This window comes from Salmo salar, chromosome 12 (genome assembly GCF_965601325.2).
Source record: "Salmo salar chromosome 12, fSalSal1, whole genome shotgun sequence".
NCBI classification, from domain to species: Eukaryota; Metazoa; Chordata; class Actinopteri; order Salmoniformes; family Salmonidae; genus Salmo; species Salmo salar.
Window position 1 is genome coordinate 45,802,501 of NC_138302.1, and position 25,731 is coordinate 45,828,231.

The 25,731-nt window shown below is 41.8% G+C and overlaps 1 protein-coding gene across 1 annotated transcript in view; it reads left to right on the forward strand.

The window, feature by feature from the left end:
• LOC106565080 (mRNA (2'-O-methyladenosine-N(6)-)-methyltransferase) overlaps positions 1–25,731 on the forward strand; it is a 58,086-nt gene that overhangs the window by 21,699 nt on the left and 10,656 nt on the right. The window contains exons 11-14 of the mRNA XM_014131716.3: positions 6,975–7,144; positions 8,436–8,522; positions 8,757–8,941; positions 9,279–9,372. Coding sequence (XP_013987191.1) covers positions 6,975–7,144; positions 8,436–8,522; positions 8,757–8,941; positions 9,279–9,372 — 536 coding nt within the window. The remainder of the gene's footprint in view (positions 1–6,974; positions 7,145–8,435; positions 8,523–8,756; positions 8,942–9,278; positions 9,373–25,731) is intronic.

Sequence of the window (25,731 nt, forward strand, 5' to 3'; positions counted from 1 at the left end):
TTAAGTCACCATGGTGAAGTCCCTGAGCGGTTTCCTTCCTCTCCGGCAACTGAGTTAGGAAGGATGCCTGTATCTTTGTAGTGACTGTGTGTATTGATACACCATCCAAAGTGTAATTAATAACTTCACCATGCTTATTTTTACCCATTTTCTACCGATAGGTGCCCCACACACTGCCATGACTTGCCCTCTTGGGTGAGGATCATAGTCGACAGACCCCCCCCCCCCCCAATAACCTTTTTGTTTCAAGGAGATTCCTCCCGCCAAAACTACGACATCCAAAAGTGGATAATGACACAGTATTCCTAAAACAAATAATGTGGGTAAATGGTTGGTCGGCTAAACTCTAAAGATATATGTATAACTCTTACATCAGTCACAGTCAATTCATTAATTATTATTTACCTTAGTCTCATTCTGAATGTCACAAAATTCTTGGATATCTGCATGAACCCGAGCATAAATGATGAATCAGCGATATACAAATTGGATTATTTATTTACTAACTCACAGAACTACATAAACACACAAACAGGATAGTTTACACATTGATTACTACATAATGCAATGAAAGTCCCTAGTGGACTAACCCGATATGGTGGCTTGTACAAAATGAAAAGGGAGGGACATATAAGAAAGAGCGGGAGAAGAGACAAAGGACTTCACCTATCTTGCATACATTTGAATAATATGCTCATCGTAAATATGGATATTTAGCACCCCAACAACCGCTCATTCGGATTTAGAAATGCAATGTACATATTTACGATTGTATGTCTTTGTTGTCGCTCTGTTGAAATCGCCGGTCCGTCTGGGGAGAGTAGTTCGACAGAAGTCTCTGGTTTTTGTCCCCAGAGGTCACAATGTATTTTATAGCTGTAGCTTTTCTGTCTTGGAGTGTCTGTTAGGACGGATCTTCCACAGGAAGTGTTCGTTCGAATGGATCTTTCAAAGTACCACCCAGTGATTCTCAGTCAAGTTTACTAGACTAAAGTACTTAAACAGCTGCAGACTGAATGTTCCTGTGTAGTCTTCTTTGAGAAAGAGTTTCTAACCATTTCATACCTTTCAGCTCACGCCGTCGGTCACGCTGGTATATGTAGTCTAACCATTTTACACATCTGGCTTATCACCCGTGTACTAGTCCCACTGGTTAATTATTCAGGGTACAGCTAGAACCATTTTACACGCCCGTAGCAACCCGACAATGTACTGATCTTGTAGTTTTAAACCATTGGTAACATATTCAGCTGGCACTACACGTATACTGGCCTGATGTGAATTTCGTCACGGGTCCTTTTATACACTTTGGAAAAAGGGTGGTTCCATTATGTTTGGCATAATGTCTGCTCATGTGGGCGTGGTTACTGACTGGATAAACTTCATATGGAAAAAACATTCTCATTTAGAAGGCTAAGATCACATTTCCTCTTCTCACAAATAGTTTCATATTTAATCATAAAAATGCCACAACATTTGGATGTTACACATTCATATACCATTATGTTGTTCTACTGTCCTTAGTTACATCACAAATGAGTAATGAATTCGACATGATTGTTCTTTAACCTTTCTGGCGCAGGCGTTCCGCTAGCGACCCACCTCGACAGCATCCAGTGAAATTGCAGAGCGCCAAATTCAAAATGCAGAAATAGTCATAATAAACATGAAAAAATACAAGTGTTATACATCGGCTTAAAGATTAACTTAATCCAGCCGCTTTGTCAGATTTCAAAAAGGCTTTACAGCGAAAGCATACCATGTGATTATCTGACAGTGCCCCGCTTACAAAAGCATACAAACATTTTACAACCAAGTAAAGGAATTAAAAAAGTCAGCAATGGCGATAAAATGAATCACTTACCTTTTGAAGATCTTCATATGGTTGCAGTCACAAGAGTCCCAGCTACACAATACATTTTTGTTTTGTTCGATAAAGTCCCTCTTTATATCCCAAAAACTCAGTTTTGTTGGCGCATTTTGTTCAGTAATCCACTGGCTCAAAGGCGGTCAAAACATGCAGATGAATACATCCTAGTAGTACCGGTAAAGTTCGTCGTAACATGTCAAACAATGTTTATAATTAATCCTCAGGTTGTCAATTGTCTAAATAATCTATAATATTTCAACCGGACAATAGCGTATTCAATAGAAAGGAAAAACAACGAAGGGCGCGCACTTGGCCACATGCGCACACCAGCACTGCATGATTCTACAGTCCACTGAGAGAAAGGTCTCATTCTTCTTCATTTTTTCAGAAAACAAGCCTGAAACAATGTCTAAAGACTTGACATCTAGTGGAAGCCATAGGAACTGCAATCTGGGTCCTAACCCATTAGATACTCTATAGGCATTCAATTGAAAATACCCACATCAAAACAATCCCACTTCCTGGATGGATTTTCTTCAGGTTTTTGCCTGCCATATCAGTTCTGTTATACTCACAGACATTATTTTAACAGTTTTGTAAACTTTAGAGTGTTTTCTATCCAAATCTACCAATTATATGCATATCCTAGCTTCTGGGCCTGAGTAACAGGCAGTTTACTTTGGGCACGCTTCTCATCCAGATGTTGAAATACTGCCCCCAAGCCATAAGAAGTTAACCTCTACAGGATTGGTGGGTGCCCAGCGGGGCGGTTGAGCTAACGTAGGCTAATGCGATTAGCATGAGGTTGTAAGTATTCAGGACATTTCCCAGGACATAGACATATCTGACATTGGCAGAAAGCTTAAATTCTTGTTAATATAACTGCACTGTCTCATTTACAGTAGGTATTACAGTGAAATAAAACCATGCTATTGTTTGAGGAGAGTGCACAGTTATGAACTTGAAACGTTATTAATAAACCAATTAGGCACATTTGGGCAGTCTTGATAGAACATTTTTAAAAGACATGCAATGGTTCATTGGATGAGTCTAAAACTTTGCACATACAATGCTGTCATCTAGTGGCCAAAATCTAAATTGTGCCTGGGCTGGAATAATGCATTATGGCCTTTCTCTTGCATTTCAAAGATGAAGGCACAAAAATAAAACACAAAAAAACGTGTTTTTTTCTTTGTATTATCTTTTACCAGATCTATTGTGTAATATTCTCCTACATTCATTTCACATTTCCACAAACTTTCCTTTCCTTTCAAATGGTGTCAAGAATATGCGTATCCTTGCTTCAGGTCCTGAGCTACAGGCAGTTAGATTTGGGTATTTCATTTTAGTTCGAAAATTGGAAAAAGGGTTCGATACTAAATAACTTTTCCCGTGGTGCCCCCAGATTACCATTTCATTAATTGTTATATGTTTAATTTAATCGCGTAATAATAGGACGTGGTTTGTAATTCTTTGATAAAATAACAGTCAAACACAATGTCACGACACAACACACCCACACACAAGTCAGCTCAGACAGATCCAGCTCAGAGTCCCAACTCATGAGATCCATCACCAGCAGATTTAAATTTAGTGTAGAAAATGTATGTGTTAATGCAACAAATGTTAGTGCATTGAATCGCATCGCACCGAATCGCATTGTTTCAAACTAAAACGTACCGTGTCTGAGCACATTTACAGTGCCTTCAGAAAGTTACAACGGTGGGACCTTTATATAGACAGGTGTGTGCCTTTCCAAATCATGTCCACAGGTGGACTCCAAGTTGTAGAAACATCTCAAGGATGATCAATGGAAACTGCAATTGCATAAATGTCAACCTGTTTTTGCTTCGTCATTATGGGGGTATTGTGTGTCGATTGCTGAATAAAATAAAATGTTTAAGGTCAAGGGGTGTGAATACTTGACGAAGGCACAGTATCTAGATACAGTTGAAGTCGTTTACATACACTTAGGTGTAGAGTCATTTAAACTAGTTTTTCAACCACTCCACAAATTTCTTGTTAACAAACTATAGTTTTGGCAAGTCGGTTAGGACATCTACTTTGTGCATGACACAAGTAATTTTTCCAACAATTGTTTACAGGCAGATTATTTCACTTATAATTCACTGTATCACAATTCCAGTGGGTCAGAAGTTGACTGTGCTTTTAAACCGCTTGGAAAATTCCCGAAAATTATGTCAAGGCTTTAGAAGCTTCTGATGGACTAATTGACATCATTTGAGTCAATTGGAGGTGTACCTGTGCATGAATTTCAAGGCCTACCTTCAAACTCAGTGCCTTTTTGCTTGACATCATGGGAAAATGAAAAGAAATCAGCCAAGACCTCAGAAAAAAAAACTGTAGACCTCCACAAGTCTGGTTCATCCTTGGGAGCAATTTCCAAACACCTGAAGGTACCACGTTCATCTGTACAAACAATAGTACGCAAGTATAAACACCATGGGACCACGCAGCCGTCATACCACTCAGGAAGGAGACACATTCTGTCTCCTAGAGATGAACGTACTTTGGTGTGAAAAGTGCAAATCAATCCCAGAATAACAGCAAAGGACCTTGTGAAGATGCTGGAAACAGGTACAAAAGTATCTATATCCACAGTAAAACTAAGTCCTACAGTGAGGGGAAAAAGTATTTGATCCCCTGCTGATTTTGTACATTTGCCCAATAACAAAGAAATGATCAGTCTATAATTTTAATGGTAGGTTTATTTGAACAGTGAGAGACAGAATAACAACAAAAAAATCCAGAAAAACGCATGTCAAAAATGTTATAAATTGATTTGTATTTCAATGAATTTGACCCCCTCTCAATCAAAGATTTCTGGCTCCCAGGTGTCTTTTATACAGGTAACGAGCTGAGGTAAGAAGGGAGTGCTCCTAATCTCAGCTTGTTACCTGTTTAAAAGACACCTGTCCACAGAAGCAATCAATCAATCAGATTCCAAACTCTCCACCATGGCCAAGACCAAAGAGCTCTCCAAGGATGTCAGGGACAACATTGTAGACCTACACAAGGCTGGAATGGGCTACAAGACCATCGCCAAGCAGCTTGGTGAGAAGGTGACAACAGTTGGTGCGATTATTCGCAAATGGAAGAAACACAAAAGAACTGTCAATCTCCCTCGGCCTGGGGCTCCATGCAAGATCTCACCTCGTGGAGTTGCAATGATCATGAGAACGGTGAGGAATCAGCCAAGTACTACACGGGGGGATCTTGTCAATGATCTCAAGGCAGCTGGGACCATAGTCGCCAAGAAAACAATTGGTAACACACTACGCCGTGAAGGACTGAAATCCTACAGCGCCCGCAAGGTCCCCCTGCTCAAGAAAGCACATATACATGTCCGTCTGAAGTTTGCCAATGAACATCTGAATGATTCAGAGGACAACTGGGTGGAAGTGTTGTGGTCAGATGAGACCAAAATGGAGCTCTTTGGCATCAACTCAACTCGCCGTGTTTGGAGGAGGAATGCTGCCTATGACCCCAAGACACCATCCCCACCGTCAAACATGGAGGTGGAAAAATTATGCTAAGGGGGTGTTTTTCTGCTAAGGGGACAGGACAACTTCACCGCATCAAAGGGATGATGGACGGGGCCATGTACCATCCAATCTTGGGTGAGAACCTCCTTCCCTCAGCCAGGGCATTGAAAAGGGGTCGTGGATGGGTATTCCAGCATGACAATGACCCAAAACACACGGCCAAGGCAACAAAGGAGTGGCTCAAGAAGAAGCACATTAAGGTCCTGGAGTGGTCTAGCCAGTCTCCAGACCTTAATCCCATAGAAAATCTGTGGAGGGAGCTGAAGGTTCGAGTTGCCAAATGTCAGCCTCGAAACATTGACTTGGAGAAGATCTGCAAAGAGGAGTGGGACAAAATCCATCCTGACATGTGTGCAAACCTGGTGGCCAACTACAAGAAACGTCTGACCTCTGTGATTGCCAACAAGGGTTTTGCCACCAAGTAATGTTTTGCAGAGGAGTCAAATACTTATTTCCCTCATTAAAATGCAAATCCATTTTTGACATGCGTTTTTCTGGATTTTTTTGTTGTTGTTCTGTCTCTCACTGTTCAAATAAACCTACCATTAAAATTATAGACTGATCATTTCTTTGTCAGTGGGCAAATGTACAAAATCAGCAGGGGATCAAATACTTTTTTCCCTCACTGTATATCGACATAACCTGAAGGCCGCTCAGCAAGGAAGAAGCCACTGCTCCAAAACCGCCATAAAAAAGCCAGACTACGGTTTGCAACTGCACATGGGGACAAAGATCTTACTTTTTGGAGAAATGTCCTCTGGTCTGATGAAACAAAAATAGAACTGTTTGGCCATAATGACCATCGTTATGTTTGGATGAAAAAGGGGGATGTTTGCAAGCCGAAGAACACCATCCCAACTGTGAAGCATGGGGGTGGCAGCATCATGTTGTGGGGGTGCTTTGCTGCAGGAGGGACTGGTGCACTTCACAAAAATAGATGACATGAGGAAGGAAAAATATGTGGATATATTGAAGCAACATCTCAAGACATCAGTCAGGAAGTTAAAGCTTGGTCGCAAATAGGTCTTCCAACTGGACAATGACACCAAGCATACTTTCAAAGTTGTGGCAAAATGGCTTAAGGACAACAAAGTCAAGGTATTGGAGTGGCCATCGCAAAGCCCTGACCTCAATCCTATAGGAAATTTGTGGGCAGAACTGAAAAAGCGTGTGCGAGCAAGGAGGCCTACAAACCTGACTCAGTTCCACCAGCTCTGTCAGGAGGAATGGGCCAAAATTCACCCAACTTATTGTGGGAAGCTTGTGGAAGGCTACCTGAAATGTTTGACCCAAGTTAAACAATTTTAAGGCAATGCTACCTAATCTATTTATTTTTGGTGCTCAAACAGAAATATATATTGACTGTGAATGGGAATGTATGTTCTTGTCATTCTATATCTGTGCCCAACAAATTTCGCTACTTGAATATCCAAAATTATTTTAGATTTTACTCCAAATTAAAGCCATTCAATGGACTATTGTTTTTTTTTCTTACTTTTGTTTTACTGTTACCCCTTGTTTTCCCCCTTTCTTCTCAGACCCAGAGGCAGCCGAGGTGCAGGACAGGCTGGTGTACTGTTACCCCGTCCGTCTGGCCCTGCCCTCACCGAACCAGCCCCGCGTGGAGCTGCACTTTGAGAACGACATCGCCTGCCTACGCTACAAGGGAGAGATAGTCAAGGTCAACCGCGGCTACTTCGCCAAGCTGGTGAGGAATATGTTGTAGCAGAGATATTATGTGTATTATAAGTACCAATATATGTTGGCGCAATGGGGTGTCATTGATTGGGCCCCTGAATGTAATGACTATATTATATGAAATTGGTTCTGTGTAGTGGGTAGAGCTGGGCAATATGGTCAAAAAGGTTTAAGGCTAAATGTGTAACGTTAATGTGCATCAGTTTGTCGTGTCTTTGCTATGCAGGATTAAGTGATATGACATGATATTTTATAAAAGCATTTCTCTAATTAATATTACCTGAATAAACTAATCATGTAAATGTAATTAACTAGAAAGTTGGGGTACCACGGAAGAATGTTTTTAGAGCTATTTTCTTCCGAATAAACTCTTAGAGACCTGGTAATCTTTTATATCAATAACAGTCAATTATTATTCGTCACCTTATTCAGTCTCATCTGAACGCTGTAAAATTCTTGGTTATCTTCACGAACCTTGGCTAACAAGTTGAATCAGCAATACAACATTTGGTTTAATTATTTATTTACTAAATACATAAATAATCACATATACACTGGATGGATCATACATTGCTTACTAATTATGTTATACAGGAAAACATCCCTAGCGGACGGAACCGATATGATGGCTGGTTACACAAAGAAAGGGGGTTGGGCTTGAATGAAAGCGCCTATCATCAGTAATAATGTCTCGGACGACAATTGATCTGACATCTTATTCTTTAAGTTCCAACGGATATTTTCAACTGGTTGGATTACCGAAGTATGGTTCCAATCCCCATCCTTTTGATGTTACAAGACTCTCTCTCTATGTTAACAAAGGGCTTTCTAAGAGTCCAATCTGTAGAGTAGAGAGCGAAAAGGGGGAAAGGTATTTATGGGGGTCATAAACCCCACCAACAGGGCAACGTCATGACAAGTTACTTTTTTACATTACCCTTAAAACTACTACTATTACTTTGAACGTTGTAGCTATAAATTTCCCCGTTAGCAATTGCTCATATTAGCAGCATTATTTAATTTCAAACTTCACATTTCTCTAATGTATTCTATTTATCGTAATAATCAATATCAGTAAAATGTCCCGAGAAGTGGTCGGTTCGGTTGGTGTCTATAGTTTTCATGGATATGGCAATGGTTATGAGTGCATGACATTGACGTTAAGTATACACACACACTCATACCATTTTTAGGTGCGTTGATACTTGCACTGTCTGAGAAACTGCCAGGAATTAATCCTGGAAGGTTTGGTGGATATAATTGACTAGCATCTCTGCTTAATTACTCACCTGTCTATCCAGGAGCTCTTATACCGATACAGCTGTATCGATGATCCCAGGTTCGAAAAGTTCCTGTCACGAATATGGTGCCTTATTAAGAGATACCAGGTAAATCGGACTCCCTCCCTCCCCCTTTTTCTACGACGACTATTTCTATTTTTCTTTCACTGCCTAAGTACTAACATTGATATGACTCTGTTGGGAGGCAATGCTCTTATAGTCCACCATCCCCTCCAACTTCTTGTTGCTCTTTCCTCTGCATTTTTTCTGTCTGGCTACATCTGATGTTTGTTGTGCTGATGTCATCATTTATTGTGCTGATGATGTCACTTTTTTGTGCAGGTGATGTTTGGCGCTGGGGTGAATGAAGGGATGGGCTTACAGGGGGCCCTCCCTGTGCCTGTCTTTGAGGTACTCAACAAACAGTTTGGGGTGAGCTTTGAGTGTTTCGCCTCGCCGCTCAATTCCTATTTTAAGCAGTTCTGCTCGGCTTTCCCTGACACCGACGGCTTCTTTGGCTCTAGGGGGTAGGTTTAGGTTTACTTCTCATCACAAACAATACATCATTATATGTAGTCTCCTCCAGTGTTTCTCAACTTCCAGTCCAGGGTCCTGTACCGGTTCGTGGCATGTTGCTGAACATTCCCAGAGAGTCGAATTCGTGCAGATTTACAATGCTTGTTTCAAAATAAGGTCCCTCACACTATAGCATGCCAGTCCTTGACAAAAAAAAGGGTTGAGAAACACTGGTCTACCTCATCTCAACTTGAGACCACCGAGGCATGGGCCGTTTACTTTTAGTAATTTGTTAATCTATGGGTTTCTAGTTTGACTCTTTTCTAAAATGTTCTCTTTTCCTCCAAGGCCCTTCCTGAACTTCTCACCGGCCAGTGGCTCCTTCGAGGCCAACCCTCCCTTCTGTGAGGAGCTGATGGATGCCATGGTGACACACTTTGAGGTGCTCCTCCTTAGTAATTTTTTCCTCATCACTAGTTGAAAAGATGGCACCGTACTGGATCTCCGACCTAACATTGCTATTTTGTGATTATTTTATTTGTTTTTACTTAATTTTCTCAATGTATCCGTTGTCATTTCTTACAACTGACTATAACTTTTGAACAGCTGATCGGCAGTTACTTATCTCAATTCTCGCTTCAACCAGGGCTCTTTCTGTAAATCTGACAAACTTTTCGGGCTACCCAAGAGGAAATGCTGACATTAGAGGCAAGAGAAGGGGGATCCTGGCGAGATAAAGGTGAAGGGAAAACCGACCACCTCTTCCCTCCATTCTACTTGATAATAAAATGGATTACCTCCGATCGCTGCTTTGCTAGCATTGAGACTCTCAAAACTACAATATTCTCAGCTTTTCTGAAACATGGCTCTCGGACAAATATTCTCCATTCACTGTGCCGACAGGACAGTGGAGTTGGGGAATTCGAGGAGGGAGGAGGTTTGCCTCTTCATAAACAACAACTGGTGTGCTGACTCAACCGCGGTAGAAGTCTCGACCCATTGTTCACTCGTCTTGGAATACCTGATGGTCAAATGCTGACCCTTTTGCCTCCTAAGGGAGATTTCTGCTGTTATTTTGACTGTTGTATACATTCCACCTCAGGACAAGAAAAATAACAACCTGGCACTTAACAAAGTGTACTAGGCTATTGCCAAGCAGGAAAACTTAAATCCATACATTTACAAGCAGAAGCTCAAACAGGAATTACCATTGGCTCGCTCTGGGAAAATGGTCTCCAGAATCAGAGATGATGCTACAGACTGGAATATGTTTCGGGACGCCGCTGATAACATCGATAAGCCAACCACCTCCGTCACCGGCTTCATAAGGAAATGCATCTTTGATGTTGTCCTCACAGTTAAGGTTCGCTGCTTCCCCAATGAAATGCCCTGGATTAACACTGAGGTTGGAGCTAAACTAAAGAATAGTGCTACCACAAACAACCCTGAGGCTACGGCTGAGGACAGGAACAAGTACAATAAGTATGACCGCTATGACCTCCACAGAGTCATCAAACGAGCAAAAGGACAATATAGGAATAAGGTGTCATGTTACACAGGCGCCGATGCACGCTGCATGTGGCAGGGGCTACTGTCCATTACGGATTACAAAGGAAGACACAGCAGTGATCTCCCCAAAGATGCATCACTCACTACCAGACGAACTCGATGCATTTTATGCACGCTTTGACAATATCATTGTGCCGGGTGTGAGGGCTGCCACCAACACAGAAGATTCGGTGAACTTGCTCGCGGAGGCCGATGTAAGTAAAGTCTTTAATCAGGTCAAGGCCTAGGGGCCTTTTTATTTTTATTTCACCTTTATTTAACCAGGTAGGCTAGTTGAAAACAACTTCTCATTTACAACTGCGACCGGGCCAAGTTAAAGCAAAGCAGTGCGACACAAACGACAACGCAGAGTTACACATGGAATAAACAAGCGTACAGTCAATAACACAATAGAAAAAGAAAGTCTATATACAGTGTGTACAAATGGCATGAGGAAGTAAGGCAATAAATAGGCCATAGTAGCGAAGTAATTACAATTTCGCAAATTAACACTGAAGTGATAGATAGTTGAAGTCGGAAGTTTACATACACCTCAGTTTTTCACAATTCCTGACATTTAATCCTAGTAAAAATTCCCTGTCTTAGGATCACCACTTTATTTTCAGAATGTTTAATGTCAGAATAATAGTAGCGAGAATGGTTTATTTCAGCTTTTATTTCTTTCATCACATTCCCAGTGGGTCAGAAGTTTCCATACACTCAATTAGTATTTGGTAGTATTGCCTTTAAATTGTTTAACTTGGGTCAAACGTTTTGGGTAGCCTTCCACAAGCTTCCCACAAGTTGGGTGAATTTTGGCCAATTCCTCCTGACAGAGCTGGTGTAACTGAGTCAGGTTTGTAGGCCTCCTTGCTCGCACACGCCTTTTCAGTTCTGCCCACAAATTTTCTATAGGATTGAGGTCAGGGCTTTGTGATGGCCACTCCAATACCTTGACTTTGTTGTCCTTAAGCCATTTTGCCACAACTTTGGAAGTATGCTTGGGGTCATTGTCCAGTTGGAAGACCCATTTGCGACCAAGCTTTAACTTCCTGACTGATGTCTTAAGATGTTGCTTCAATATATCCACATGATTTTCCATCCACATGATGGCATCCATTTTGTAAAATACACCAGGCCCTCCTGCAGCAAAGGACCCCCACAACATGATGCTGCCATCCCCATGCATCACGGCTGGGATGGTGTTCTTCGGCTTGCAAGCATCCCCCTTTTTCCTCCAAACATAACAATGGTCATGATGGCCAAACAGTTCTATTTTTGTTTCATCAGACCAGAGGACAGTTCTCCAAAGAATACGATCTTTGACCCCATGTGCATTTGCAACCCGTAGCCTGGCTTTTTTATGGCGGTTTTGAGCAGTGGCTTCTTCCTTGCTGAGCGGCCTTTCAGGTTATGTCGATATAGGACTCGTTTTACTATGGATATAGATACTTTTGTACCTGTTTCCTCCAGCGTCTTCACAAGGTCCTTTGCTGTTGTTCTGGGATTGATTTGCTCTTTTCACACCAAAGTACGTTCATCTCTAGGAGACAGAACGTTTCTCCTTCCTGAGTGGTATGACGGCTGCGTGGTCCCATGGTGTTTATACTTGCGTACTATTGTTTGTACAGATGAACGTGGTACCTTCAGGTGTTTGGAAATTGCTCCCAAGGATGAACCAGACTTGTGGAGGGCTACAGTTTTTTTTCTGAAATCTTGGCTGATTTCTTTTGATTTTCCCCAAGATGTCAAGCAAAGAGGCACTGAGTTTGAAGGTAGGCCTTGAAATACATCCACAGGTACACCTCCAATTGACTCAAATGATGTCAATTAGCCTATCAGAAGCTTCTGAAGCCATGACATCATTTTCTAGAATTTCCAAGCTTTTTAAAGGCACAGTCAACTTAGTGTATGTCAACTTCTGACCCACTGGAATTGTGATACAGTGAATTATAAGTGAAATAATGTGTCTGTAAACAATTGTTGGAAAAATGACTTGTGTCATGCGCAAAGTAGATGTCCTAACCGACTTGACAAAACTATAGTTTGTTAACAAGAAATTTGTGAAGTGGTTGAAAAATGAGTTTTAATGACTCCAACCTAAGTGTATGTAAACTTCCAACTTCAACTGTAGATGTGCAGATGAGGATGTGCAAGTAGAAATACTGGTGTGCAAAAGAGCAGTAAAGTAAATAAAAACAATGGTCTGATGGTATTCCAGGACGCGTTCTCAGAGCAGAACAGCTGGCAGGTTTATTCACAGTAATTTAATCCTCTCCTTTTCCCGGTCTGTGATCCCCACGTTTTAAGATTACCATCATAATTCCTTTTCCCAAGAACTCTTAATTCTTCATGCCACAATAATTACCACCCTGTAGCACTCACATATGTAATCATGAAGTGCTTTGATAGTCTGGTTATAGCACACATCATCTCCATCATCCCAGACCCCCTAGACCTACTCCATTTTGCACACCGCCCCAACCGATCCAAAGACGACGCAATCTCAATTGCACTCCACACAGCCCTCACCCACCTACTTAAGAGGAATACCTATGTGAGAATGCTGTTAATTCACCTCTGCCTCACTGACCCTTGACACGGGGGCCCCACAGGGCTGTGTGCTTAGTCCTCTCCTGTACTCCCTGTTCACCCTAGTGCTGTTGTGGTGACTGTATTACCGCCACACCGGTGGTCATGAAGGCAGTCAAATTCCACGTGACCGTTTAGTCATGGTAATTACCGTAATTTCCGGACTATTGAGCACACCTGAATATAAGCCGCACCCACTGAATTAAAAAAAAATATATATTTTCAACATAAATAAGCCGCACATGTCTATAAGCCGCAGGTGCCTACCGGTACATTGAAACAAATTAACTTTACACAGGCTTTAACAAAACACGGCTTGTAACAAAAAATACAACATTTGCAGTAAACAGTAGCCTACCAAGAAAGTAATTGGTCACTATCTTCCTTCGGTGTCGGAGTTGAATAGCCTCAGAATTGCTTCATCCGATATTGGATCGTTTTCATTGTCGCTCTCGTCATTTTCATCCGGAGGCAAATCCCCCGCTGAGCCCTCTTCAACACGCAGCAGTCCAGCCTTTCGAAACCCGTTGATGATAGTGGATTTTTTGACAATGCTCCACGCTGTCAGGACCCACGCCGGCCACAAAAAAGTTATTTGACCTTAAAACCCTTTCACGCGTGAGTTCCAAATATCTCTATTGGTCGCCCCAGCGTGAGTTTTTTTTTATGCACGTGATGTTCGAACGTTCTCTCCATTCCAGAATGTGATTGTTACATAAACAACAACACTGAATGGCTCAGAGTGGGAGTGAGAGGTTACCGTGATTGACTGCCTGCACGTGCCATTTGTATCACTATCAGAAAATGTTTTGTGTGGTATTATTGATATATTTAGTATTTTATTCACATTTTTTCAATTACCCGTGATAAATCATGCGTTACGATTTTTGCATAAATTGTAATGGACGCATAGTATGTGTGTAAAATAATGTTTTGAAGGTTGTACTGATTATGATGAGCTAAGCTAATTCCAGCTATGTGTATGGAGCCATGTTTGTTGACATACAATGCATTCTGGTTTTCACGTAATCGTCTGTTTGACCAAAGATGTTATAACAAAATGAGGTAAGTAAGAGTTAACTCATTTTTTGAGGACTTCCGGAAATGAATGGTGGGATGTGAACGACGGTAGATGACACACCCCTTCAACATGCATACTATAAACAGACCAAACTCATCTTGTCTTCTCTTATTATCTTCGGTTTCTGTGAGGAAAAAATGCGTGGCTGCGCGCTGAAACTAATCGTCGGATAACTTTCGATTTCTAGAAAGTGTTTTACCTAATTATTTCGATCAATGGTGAGCTCACCCATGATGTGATTAATTATACATAGTAATTGCTATTAGCTAATTCATATTGTAGTCAGCCGAGAGTTAGAAAATATGACTGCTTGTGTTGGGTCAATCTTTCCTCAGTTAGCGCTAGGACAAATGTAGCCTACATTTTTCCGGTTAGGAGGATTGTGTTGTGCTATATATACTTCTGTGAATATCTGAACATTGCATCCAAAAATAAACTGCTCACATTCTGGAGATAACTTTGTAAGGACTGTGTTTGTGTAAATAGTTTCTGAAAAAAAAAGTGTGGCCAGCTAAAATGCTGATTGTTGCGTCATTCGAAACTGGCCGTTCTAAATGAGTGTTCTAATCACACGGGGTGTGATCGTACGCTTCAGGGACCACTGTAGAACGATCACACCCCGTGTGATGGTACGTGTGAAAGGGTTAACCCGTTCGGCAATTTCATTGGTCTAATGAAAGCTTCATGCCGCCAAAAAACTGAGTGTGTTTTTTTGAGAGAAAAAATTTTGAAAGCGGGAAAAATCCATATATTAGCCACGTCATTGTTTTAAGCCGCGAGGTTCAAAGCGTGGGAAAAAAGTTGCGGCTTATAGTCCGGAAATTACGGTAGGCATTTCCAAGCTCTGATGCTGCTGCTGGTCATTAGTAGCCCACCAAACTTGCTAACTGCCTGGTACTCAGCACTTTATTGTCACTCTAATCACTCTGACATCAATGCAAATGTAATCGAAAATCTAATCAAACACTTCATGAGAGCCTATGAGCTCATGTTGCGCAGCATTTCTATAGGCTATGCAATTGCGTGAGAAAACAGTGATGGTATCTACTAACAAGGACGATCCCATCAGCTTTCTATAGGCTATTTCTCTATTTTCCTATTATTAAGCACATTGCTTATATTTACAACAGGAGTATAGCCAAACTGGCTGGCATGAAAATGAATGACATGAAAAGCCTCCTCCATTTGCTATTTAAGTGCATAGATGACATGTATTTTTTCCCACTGCCCCTGGTTTGAGGTTTCCCTGTTACAGGTGCATGATAAGGGTCCTTTCTAAATCAAAACAAATTTCACACATACAGTGGCTTGAGAAAGTATTCACCCCCCTTGGCATTTTTCCTATTTTGTTGCCTTACAACCTGGAATTAAAATGTTTTTTGGGGGGGATTTGTATCATTTGATTTACACGACATGCCTACCACTTTGAAGATACAAAATATTTTTTATTATGAAACAAACAAGAAATAAGACAAAAAAACAGAACTTGAGCGTGCATAACTATTCACCCCCCTCAAAGTCACTACTTTGTAGAGCCACCTTTTACAGCAATTACAGCTGCTCAGATGTTCATTGGCAAACTTCAGACGGGCATGTATATGTATCCTTGAGCAGGGGGACCTTGCAGCCACTGCAGGATTTCAGTCCTTCACGGCGTAGTGTGTTACCAATTGTTTTCTTGGTGACTATGGTCCCAGCTGCCTTGAGATCATTGACAAGATCCTCCCGTGTAGTTCTGGGCTGATTCCTCACCATTCTCATGATCATTGCAACTCCACGAGGTGAGATCTTGCATGGAGCCCCAGGCCGAGGGATATTGACAGTTCTTTTGTGTTTCTTCCATTTGCGAATAATCGCACCAAATGTTGTCACCTTCTCACCAAGCTGCTTGGCGATGGTCTTGTAGCCCATTCCAGCCTTGTGTAGATCTATGGTCATGGTGGAAAGTTTGGAATCTGATTGATTGATTGCTTCTGTGGACAGGTGTCTTTTTTACAGGTAACAAGCTGCGGTTAGGAGCACTCCCTTTAAGAGTGTGCTCTTATTCTCAGCTCGTTACCTATATAAAAGACACCTGGGAGACAGAAATCTTTCTGATTGAGAGGGGGTCAAATACTTATTTCCCTCATTAAAATGCAAATCAATTTATAACATTTTTGACATGTGTTTTTCTGGATATTTTTGTTGTTATTCTGTCTCTCACTGTTCAAATAAACCTACCATTAAAATTATAGACTGATCCTTTCTTTGTCAGTGGGCAAACGTAAAAAATCTGAATCAAATACTTTCCCCCCCACTGTACATAAGCAGTGCGTGAGTTTCAAGTTTGGGGAAGATCATTTTCACCATAAAAACGCACCTAATAAAAGCATTAGTGGTTCGTCCTTTAAAAGTTGCAGCGTACTGCGGCAACAGAATACTATTTCACGTTATTTAAGTGCCAACTACTGATACCATTAATGCTAGTTTGACCTCCAGAATGCATCTTTGAGAAGCATTTGATAGCCTTCAATAGTGGATGTAATAACCTTTTTGTTTTTTATAAGAACATAGTACAGTCGTTGCCAAAAGTTTTGAGAATGACACAAATATTAATTTCCACAAAGTTTGCTGCTTCAGTGTCTTTAGATATTTTTGTTAGATGTTACTATGGAATACTGAAGTATAATTACAAGCATTTCATAAGTGTCAAAGGCTTTTATTGACAATTACATGAAGTTGATGCAAAGAGTCAATATTTGCAGTGTTGACCCTTCTTTTTCAAGACCTCTGCAATCTTACCTGGCATGCTGTCAATTATCTTCTGGGCCACATCCTGACTGATGGCAGCCCATTATTACATAATCAATGCTTGGAGTTTGTCAAAATTTGTGGGTTTTCATTTGTCCACCCGCCTCTTGAGGATTGACCACAAGTTCTCAATGGGATTAAGGTCTGGGGCGTTTCCTGGCCATGGACCCAAAATATCGATATTTTGTTCTGCGAGCCACTTAGTTTTGCCTTATGGCAAGGTGCTCCATCATGCTGGAAAAGGCATTGTTCGTCACCAAACTGTTCCTGGATGGTTGGGAGAAGTTGCTCTCGGAGGATGTGTTGGTACCATTCATTATTCATGGCTGTGTTCTTAGGCAAAATTGCGAGTGAGCCCACTCCCTTGGCTGAGAAGCAACCACACACATGAATGGTCTCAGGATGCTTTACTGTTGGCTTGACACAGGACGGATTTTAGCGCTCACCTTGTCTTCTCCGGACAAGCTTTTTTCCAGATGCCTGAACAATCAGAAAGGGGATTCATCAGAGAAATTGACTTCACCCCAGTCCTCAGCAGTCCAATCCCTGTACCTTTTGCAGAATATCAGTCTGTCCCTGATGTTTTTCCTGGAGAGAAGTGTCTTCTTTGCTGCCCTTCTTGACACCAGGCCATCCTCCAAAAGTCTTCGCCTCACTGCGTGCAGATGCACTCACACCTGCCTGCTGCCATTCATGAGCAAGCTCTGTACTGGCGGTGCCCTGATCCCAAAGCTGAATCAACTTTAGGAGACGGTCCTGGTGCTTGCTGGATTTTCTTGGGTGCCCTGAAGCCTTCTTCACAACATTTGAACCGCTCTCCTTGAAGTTCTTGATGATCCGATAAATGGTTGATTTAGGTGCAATCTTACTGGCAGCAATATCCTTGCCTGTGAAGCCCTTTTTGTGCAAAGCAATGATGACGGCCCGTGTTTCCTTGCAGGTAACCATGGTTGACAGAGGAAGAACAATGATTCCAAGCACCACCCTCCTTTTGAAGCTTCCAGTCTGTTATTCGAACTCAATCAGCATGACAGAGTGATCTCCAGCCTTGTTCTCGTCAACACTCACACCTGTGTTAACGAGAGAATCACTGACATGATTTCAGCTGGTCCTTTTGTGGCAGGGCTGAAATACAGTGGAAATGTTTTTGGGGGATTCAGTTCATTTGCATGGCAAAGAGGGACTTGGTAATTATTTGCAAGTCATCTGGTCACTCTTCATAACATTCTAGAGTATATGCAAATTGCCATCATACAAACTGAGGCAGCAGACTTTGAAAATTAATATTTGTGTCATTCTCAACTTTTGGCCACGACTGTATATGGGACTGATTTTTAAGAAATGTTGCTTAATTAATTTGATTAATATTATGGTGTTTCTATTCCAAGAAAAACAAAAAAACCCTCTGGCTTTCCGTAAGGATGGAATGGTAAATAACATTCGGGAGTAGGCTATAGTACTTGGCTATTTAGCTAAATAATCCCCGTGTCGTGAGGGCACGCGGGAGACCGGGGTTCAATTCCCAGACGGGGAGGAAGGAGTAGGCTGTCCTTGTAAATAAGAATTTGTTCTTAATTGACTTGCCTAGTTAACTAAAGGTTACACTAAGAGCATAATATTTCTACACCCCAATTGTATAATTGTATTCTAACCAATACCCAAAAGGAGTTTCAGTCAAAATAAATATCTAATTGATTTATCAAGACCAGTCCCCATGCTTGTCTCAGAGTAGCGCAAAACGGTGCTAAAATAGTTGTAGGCTATTGCTTCAAATCCTATTGCTTCTAACTTCAATATGCTCTTTAAATAAATAAGACCTTCACCACTTTTAACAGCGCATTACTCAACACTAGTGAGACTCATGTCGTCTACAGTTCTCAAAATATATGACGTGACTCTCCGCCAATAATTACATATAGAGGATTGGAGGATTCTATATAATCTCCTGGTGGCGGCCGACACAGGTATCTGTAGCAACGCATTTTGCATTGCAATGCGGTGACTTAGACAGCTGCGCCACTGGGGAGGCCCCATCCATAAAGTATCAATATACAGAGAGGTGTTTGTAAAGGTAATAACCCATAATGGGCTATTATAATACTGTACATGGTGTCCAGATCTGGATATCAAAAACATTTTATGTATTAAAGGCTATCAGAAAGAATGTTGGTACTTTTATTTATTTTGATCCAAAGCCATGAATGAGTAAGTCACTCAGCTTTATGTAGGTGCCGCTATATGACTGTGCCATAAACCTAAACAATATTTTGGAGGTTATTTTGTTTTCAAAAACGAAAGTGAGCGATTTGTAATCTGAATAAAGGCCAAAATAATATTTGTAAAGGCCAAAACATTTTTCTGTTTTTAGAGGGAGAGAAACGCTGAGCCAATTATGTGCCGCCCTATGGGACTCCCAATCACGGTTGGATGTGATCCATCATAATAATAATAATAATAATAATACTTGTTGTATTGAAATTGCAACCAATCACGGCCGGTTGTGATACAGCCAACCTAACTAAGAAATACATTTGATGATGAAATTCTCCCCCTACCCTCCTAGGCAAGTCTCTTGTCCAGCTACCTGCTAATAGCCACAATGGCGCTGTAAAACGTGACCGTGTGTGTTTGAAAGAGTAATTTCCAGTAAGTAACAATTTTGTTTACCGTCATTAGACAACTTTGTTCCAATATTTCTGTAATTCATTGATATTTATTCCCTTAGTAATTCGTTATGGATCCATAACTAAATAAACATCTGCGTTTTGAAAGAGTATATTTATCATTATTTTATTAACGAAAGCATAAAGATGCCATTATTAATTACATTGTTTTAGTTTGAGTGTGCAGACTGGCACTAAGAACAGCGGGAACGTTTCCCTAGTCAGCGCCATTATTAGTGCAATGCCCCTTAAGTGTTGCCCTGTGCTACCCGGTGGGGTGGGGGTCCACCCTTCCTCCTCCTCCCTTCCCCATGGCCTAGGTCCGTCTTCTGTGCCCCATCCCATGCCCCCTGCCCTCGTGCCTTGAACTGTATCAGTGGATACAGCTGGAGAACTGCAAGGCAATCCCATTGTGCGCCACTCGGGAGCCATGACCAAGTTATATTGTCCTGCTAATAGCAGGGTTAATCATAAATCTGTGAGAATATCCAAGGGGCTTTTATATAATAATAATAATCGCTTTGTTTAAACATTTTATAGATTTCAAATCCAATTTTATTAGTCACATGCGCCGAATACAACAGGTGTGTAGCCCTTACAGTGAAATGCCTACTTACGAGCCCCTAACCAACACTGCAGTTTCAAAAAATACTGATAAGAGAGAAAAGTAACAAGCAATTAAAGAGCAGCAGTAAAAAATAACAACATATACAGGGGGGTGCTGGTACAGAGTCAATGTGCGGGGGTTAGTGCACCGGTTAGTTGAGGTAGTATGTACATGTAGTTAGAGTTAAAGTGACTATGCATAGATGACAACCGAGAGTGGTGTGGAGGGGGTGGGGGCAGCAATGCGAATAGTCTGGGTAGCCATTTGACTAGATGTTCAGGAGTCTTATGGCTTGAGGGTAGATGCTGTTTGGAAGCCTCTTGGACCTAGACTTGGAGCTCCGGTGCCGCCTGGTAGCAGGGAGAACTATTTATGACTAGGGTGGCTGGAGTCTTTGACAATTTGTAGGGCCTTCCTCTGACACCGCCTGGTATAGAGGTCTTGGATGGCAGGAAGCTTGGCCCAAGTGATGTACTGGGCCGTTTGCAGTACCCTCTGTAGTGCCTTTGCGGTTGGAGGCCGAGCAGTTGCCATACCAGGCAGTGATGCAACCAGTCAGGATGCTCTCGATGGTGCAGCTCTAGAACTATTTGAGGATCTGAGGACCCATGCCAAATATTGTCACATTTTAAAAGGGGGGGTTTGGACTGGTATACAAGTAACATATTCTCTGGTGTGCTTGCACCATTTTAGTTTGTTGGTGATGTGGACACCAAGGAACTTGAAGCTCTCAACCTGCTCCACTGCAGCCCCGTCGATGAGAATGGCTGCGTGTTCGGTCCTCTTTCCTGTAGTCGACAATTATCTCCTTTGTCTTGATCACGTTGAGGGAGAGGTTGTTGTCCTGGCACCACACAGCCAGGTCTCTGACCTCCTCCCTATTGTCCCTATTTGCTGTCTCGTTGTCTGTGATCAGGCCTACCACTGTTGTCATCGGCAAATTTAATGATGCCTGGCCGTGCGGTCATGAGTGAACGGGGAGTACAGGAAGGGGCTGAGCACACACCCCTGAGGGGCCCCCCGTGTTGAGGATCAGCATGGCGAATGTGTTGTTACCTACCCTTACCACCTAGGGGCAGGCCCGTCAGGAAGTCCAGGATCCAGTTGCAGAGGGAGGTGTTTAGTCCCAGGGTCCTTAGCTTATTGATGCGCTGTGAGGGCACTATGGTGTTGAACGCTGAGCTGTAATCAATGAATAGCATTCTCACATAGGTGTTCCTATTGTCCAGGTGGGAAAGGGCAGTGTGGAGTGCTATAGAGACTGCATAATCTGTGGATCTGTTGGGGCGGTATGCAAATTGGAGTGGGTCTAGGTTTTCTGGGATGATGGTGTTGATGTGAGCCATGACCAGCCTTTCAAAGCACTTAAGGCTACAGATGTGAGTGTTACGGGTCGTTAGTCATTTAGACAGGTTACCTTAGTGTTCTTGGGCACAGGCACTATGGTGGTCTGCTTAAAACATGTTGGTATTACAGACTCGGACAGGGAGAGGTTGAAAATGTCAGTGAAGACAATTGCTAGTTGGTCAGCGCATGCTCGCAGTACATGTCCTGGTAATCTGTCTGGCCCTGCGGCCTTGTGAGTGTTGACCTGTCTAAAGGTCTTACTCACAGCGGCTGTGTGATCACGCTCTCCGCAGTCTTCCGGGACAGCTGGTGCTCTCATGCCTGTTTCAGGGTTATTTGCCTCAAAGCGAGCATTGAAGTAGTTTAAATCATCCGGTAGGCTATTGTCACTGGGCAGCTCTCGGCTGTGCTTCCCTCTGTAGTCTGGCCCTGCCACATCCGACGAGCGTCAGAGTACGACTGTGTAGTACGACTCGATGTTAGCCCTGTATTGATGCTTTGCCTGTTTGATGGTTCATCGGAGGGCATAGCCGGATTTCTTATAAGATTCCGGGTTAGAGTCCCGCTCCTTGAAAGTGGCAGCTCTAGCCTTTAGCCTGTTTAGGATAGGGGGCAGTATTGACACGGCTGGATAAAAAACATACCCGATTTAATCTGGTTACCACTCCTACCCAGTAACTAGAATATGCATATACTTATTACACAATGGATAGAAAACACCCTACATTTTCTAAAACTGTTTGCATGGTGTCTGTGAGTATAACAGAACTCAAATGGCAGGTCAAAACCTGAGAGATTCCTTTACAGGAAGTGGCCTGTCTGACCATTTCTTGAAATTCTTTTCCATCTCTATCATTTACTAAGGATCTCTGCTCTAACGTGACACTTCCCACGTCGTCCATAGGCGCTCAGAGCCCGGGAAAAAACAGAATGTCGTCATTCCAGCCCCAGGCTGAAACACATTATCGCCTTTCTCAAGTGGCCGATCAAGGGACACTGGGCTTATGCTCGTGACCCCGACCGCCCCCGCCTTTGTGATTTTTCCTCTGTTTGCCGAAAAGGAGATTCCCTGTCGGAATATTATCGCTTTTCTACGAGAAAAATGTCGTAAAAATTGATTTTAAACAGCGGTTGACATGCTTCGAAGTACGGTAATGGAATACTTCGAATTTTATCGTCACGAATTGCGCCATGCGCGTGACACTTCTTTACTATTTCGGATAGTGTCTGGAACGCACGAACAAAACGCCGCTATTCGGATATAACGATGGATTATTTTGGACCAAACCAACATTTGTTATTGAAGTAGCAGTTCTGGGTGTGCATTCTGACGAAGACAACAAAAGGTAATCAAACTTTTATAATAGTAAATATGATTATGGTGAGTGCTAAACTTGCCGGGTGTCTAAATAGCGAGCCCGTGATGCCTGGGCTATGTACTTAGAATATTGCAAAATGTGCTTTCACCAAAAAGCTATTTTAAAATCGGACATATCGAGTGCATAGAGGAGGTCTGTATCTATAATTCTTAAAATAATTGTTATGCTTTTTGTGAACGTTTATCGTGAGTAATTTAGTAAAATGTTAGCGAATTCCCCGGAGGTTTGCGGGGGGTATGCTAGTTCTGAACGTCACATGCTAATGTAAAAAGCTGGTTTTTGATATAAATATGAACTTGATTGAACAAAACATGCATGTATTGTATAACATAATGTCCTAGGGTTGTCATCTGATGAAGATCATCAAAGGTGAGTGCTGCATTTAGCTGTCTTCTGGGTTTTGGTGACATTATATGCTGGCTTGAAAAATGGGTGTCTGATTATTTCTGGCTTGGTACTCTGCTGACATAATCTAATGTTTTGCTTTCGTTGTAAAGCCTTTTTGAAATCGGACAGATTGGTTAGATTAACGAGAGTCTTGTCTTTAAATGGCTGTAAAATAGTCATATGTTTGAGAAATTGAAGTAATAGGATTTTTAACGTTTTGAAAATTGCGCCACAGGCTTGCAGTGGCTGTTACGTAGGTGGGACGAATTCGTCCCGCCTAGCCTAGAGAGGTTAGCTCAGTGCAGATGTTGTCTGTAATCCATGGCTTCTGGTTTGGGTATGTACGTACGGTCACTGTCTGGACGACGCCATTGATGCACTTATTGATGAAGCCAATGACCGATGTGGTGTACTCAATGCCATTGGAGGAATCCCGGAACATATTCCAGTCTGTGCTAGCAAAACAGTCCTGTAGCTTAGCATATGCTTCATCTGACCACTTTTTTATTGATCTAGTCACTGGTGCTTCCTGCTTTAATTTTTGCTTGTAAGCAGGAATCAAGAGGATGGAATTATGGTCAGATTTGCCAAATGGAGGGTGAGGGAGAGCTTTGTATGCATATCTGTGTGTGGCGTATAGGTGGTCCTGAGTTCTTTTCCCTCGTTATTTTGTTTTCAAATAACGTAAAATGAGTGAGGAAAAAGGCCATTCTTGAACATAGGGTGAGACATTGTTACTAATTTGCAAATAAAGCCAGTTTGTTATTTAGAATTTTTTATTTAGGTTTTTAGATGGAGAGAAACCAGAAACCTTCAGTCATCTCATGGGTCTCCCAGTCGAGGCCGGAACTTGTATTGAACCAGCATCTGTAGCAACACAGCTTGCACTGCTATGCAGTGTCTTAAACCGTTGCGCCACTCAGGCGTTGTACAACGTGACCGGTCGGGAGTGGGCTACAGTACTACAGTAAGAGATAAATAATCCTAACAAAATAAAATAATAAAAACCTTAGTGTGACAACAGTTTTAGTAAGTAATACTGAAGTCGTGCACAATTATCAGTTTCTATTTAAGTGTATGTCGCCCATTCATTGTCAGAGACACAGTAGGATCCAAAAGCATAATCAGTGCTCTAACTCCCCCTTGCGCTGGTCTGGAGAAATGAAGTGGTGATGCAGGGTACCGTACTAAACCACAAATTACATCTAAGTCCCGCAGCATAATCGCAAAACTTTTAGTGGAGCAACCACTGTACATGCATTATTGCATTTGCGGTAACTTTTGATAATGATGTTTCCCGCCAGTGGAACATTTGCGCTTATAGCCTACTGCCATGTGCGCAATGCTGCGCTTGTAATTTGAAGAAATAGCCTAATAGTTTATCAACATTTTAAGCTAAACGTGCTGATCTGTTGCGTCAGCCACATTTGCGTAAAAAAGGTATTTTGATGCAAGTGGTTGTATTCGTTTTGGATCTATCGCATCCCTCAACTGTCCCAGACTATGTTTGGAATATTTATTTCTCGTACAGAATAGAATAGGTTGACTTTTGTACTATGGGGGATAGTAGATTGACATAGGCAAGTGCTTTGCTGTTCATTAGGCCTACTCATCTTGTTGGCTGACTCGATCCCATGATGGAGAGCCATGTGAGTGAGAGTTGATTCGGAGCACTCGGGGAGAAGGGCACAACGGCCACTGGTCAATTTTTTTAGGGGGCATTACGGCGCCACACAGGATGTCGCCGTGAAATTCTAGGCATTATCATGTGCTTGTCAAATTGTGAATGAGAGACTGATGTAGTGTGTACAGCCTTCGCAAAAAAACAAAGCATAGCTCATGCCTTTTCAAATAACTTTTTCTAAAATTCAGTCGCATCATGCAGCCTTACAATGTATTAAAAGTCAAAACATATAGTCCAACAGTTGTAGAACTAACGTTACATTAATAACTCTAAATTGAGCATATAGTAATACCTATTTCTTTGTTAACCGCTCAACATAGAATAGCCGTATGTGCACACTCCCTCATTTCCTTTTGGAGAAAATATCCTTTCTATTTTATTCAGCTTTGTTCAATTGTATTCTTCATACTATAAAATAATGCCATGGAATTCTAACCAAATCGTGTCTGCTAAATGAACTAGTGTAGTCCACAGCCATATTGTATAGCCAGATCAGGGCCTAACATAAGGACAACTCAGAGTATGCTATTCTGTTCTTCTGAAATAGACTACATTTTCTTCATATCATGCTTCTTTAGACCTGTCTAAAATAAATAATGGATTTATTATGCTGATGTAGGCTATATTATATGGATTTATTAGACTTTAAAATGTAGGTTTTCCAAAGGTTTGCATCACTGGCTTGTAGGCTGTGTGTGGAAGCCAGGAGATGCTAAATGTGTT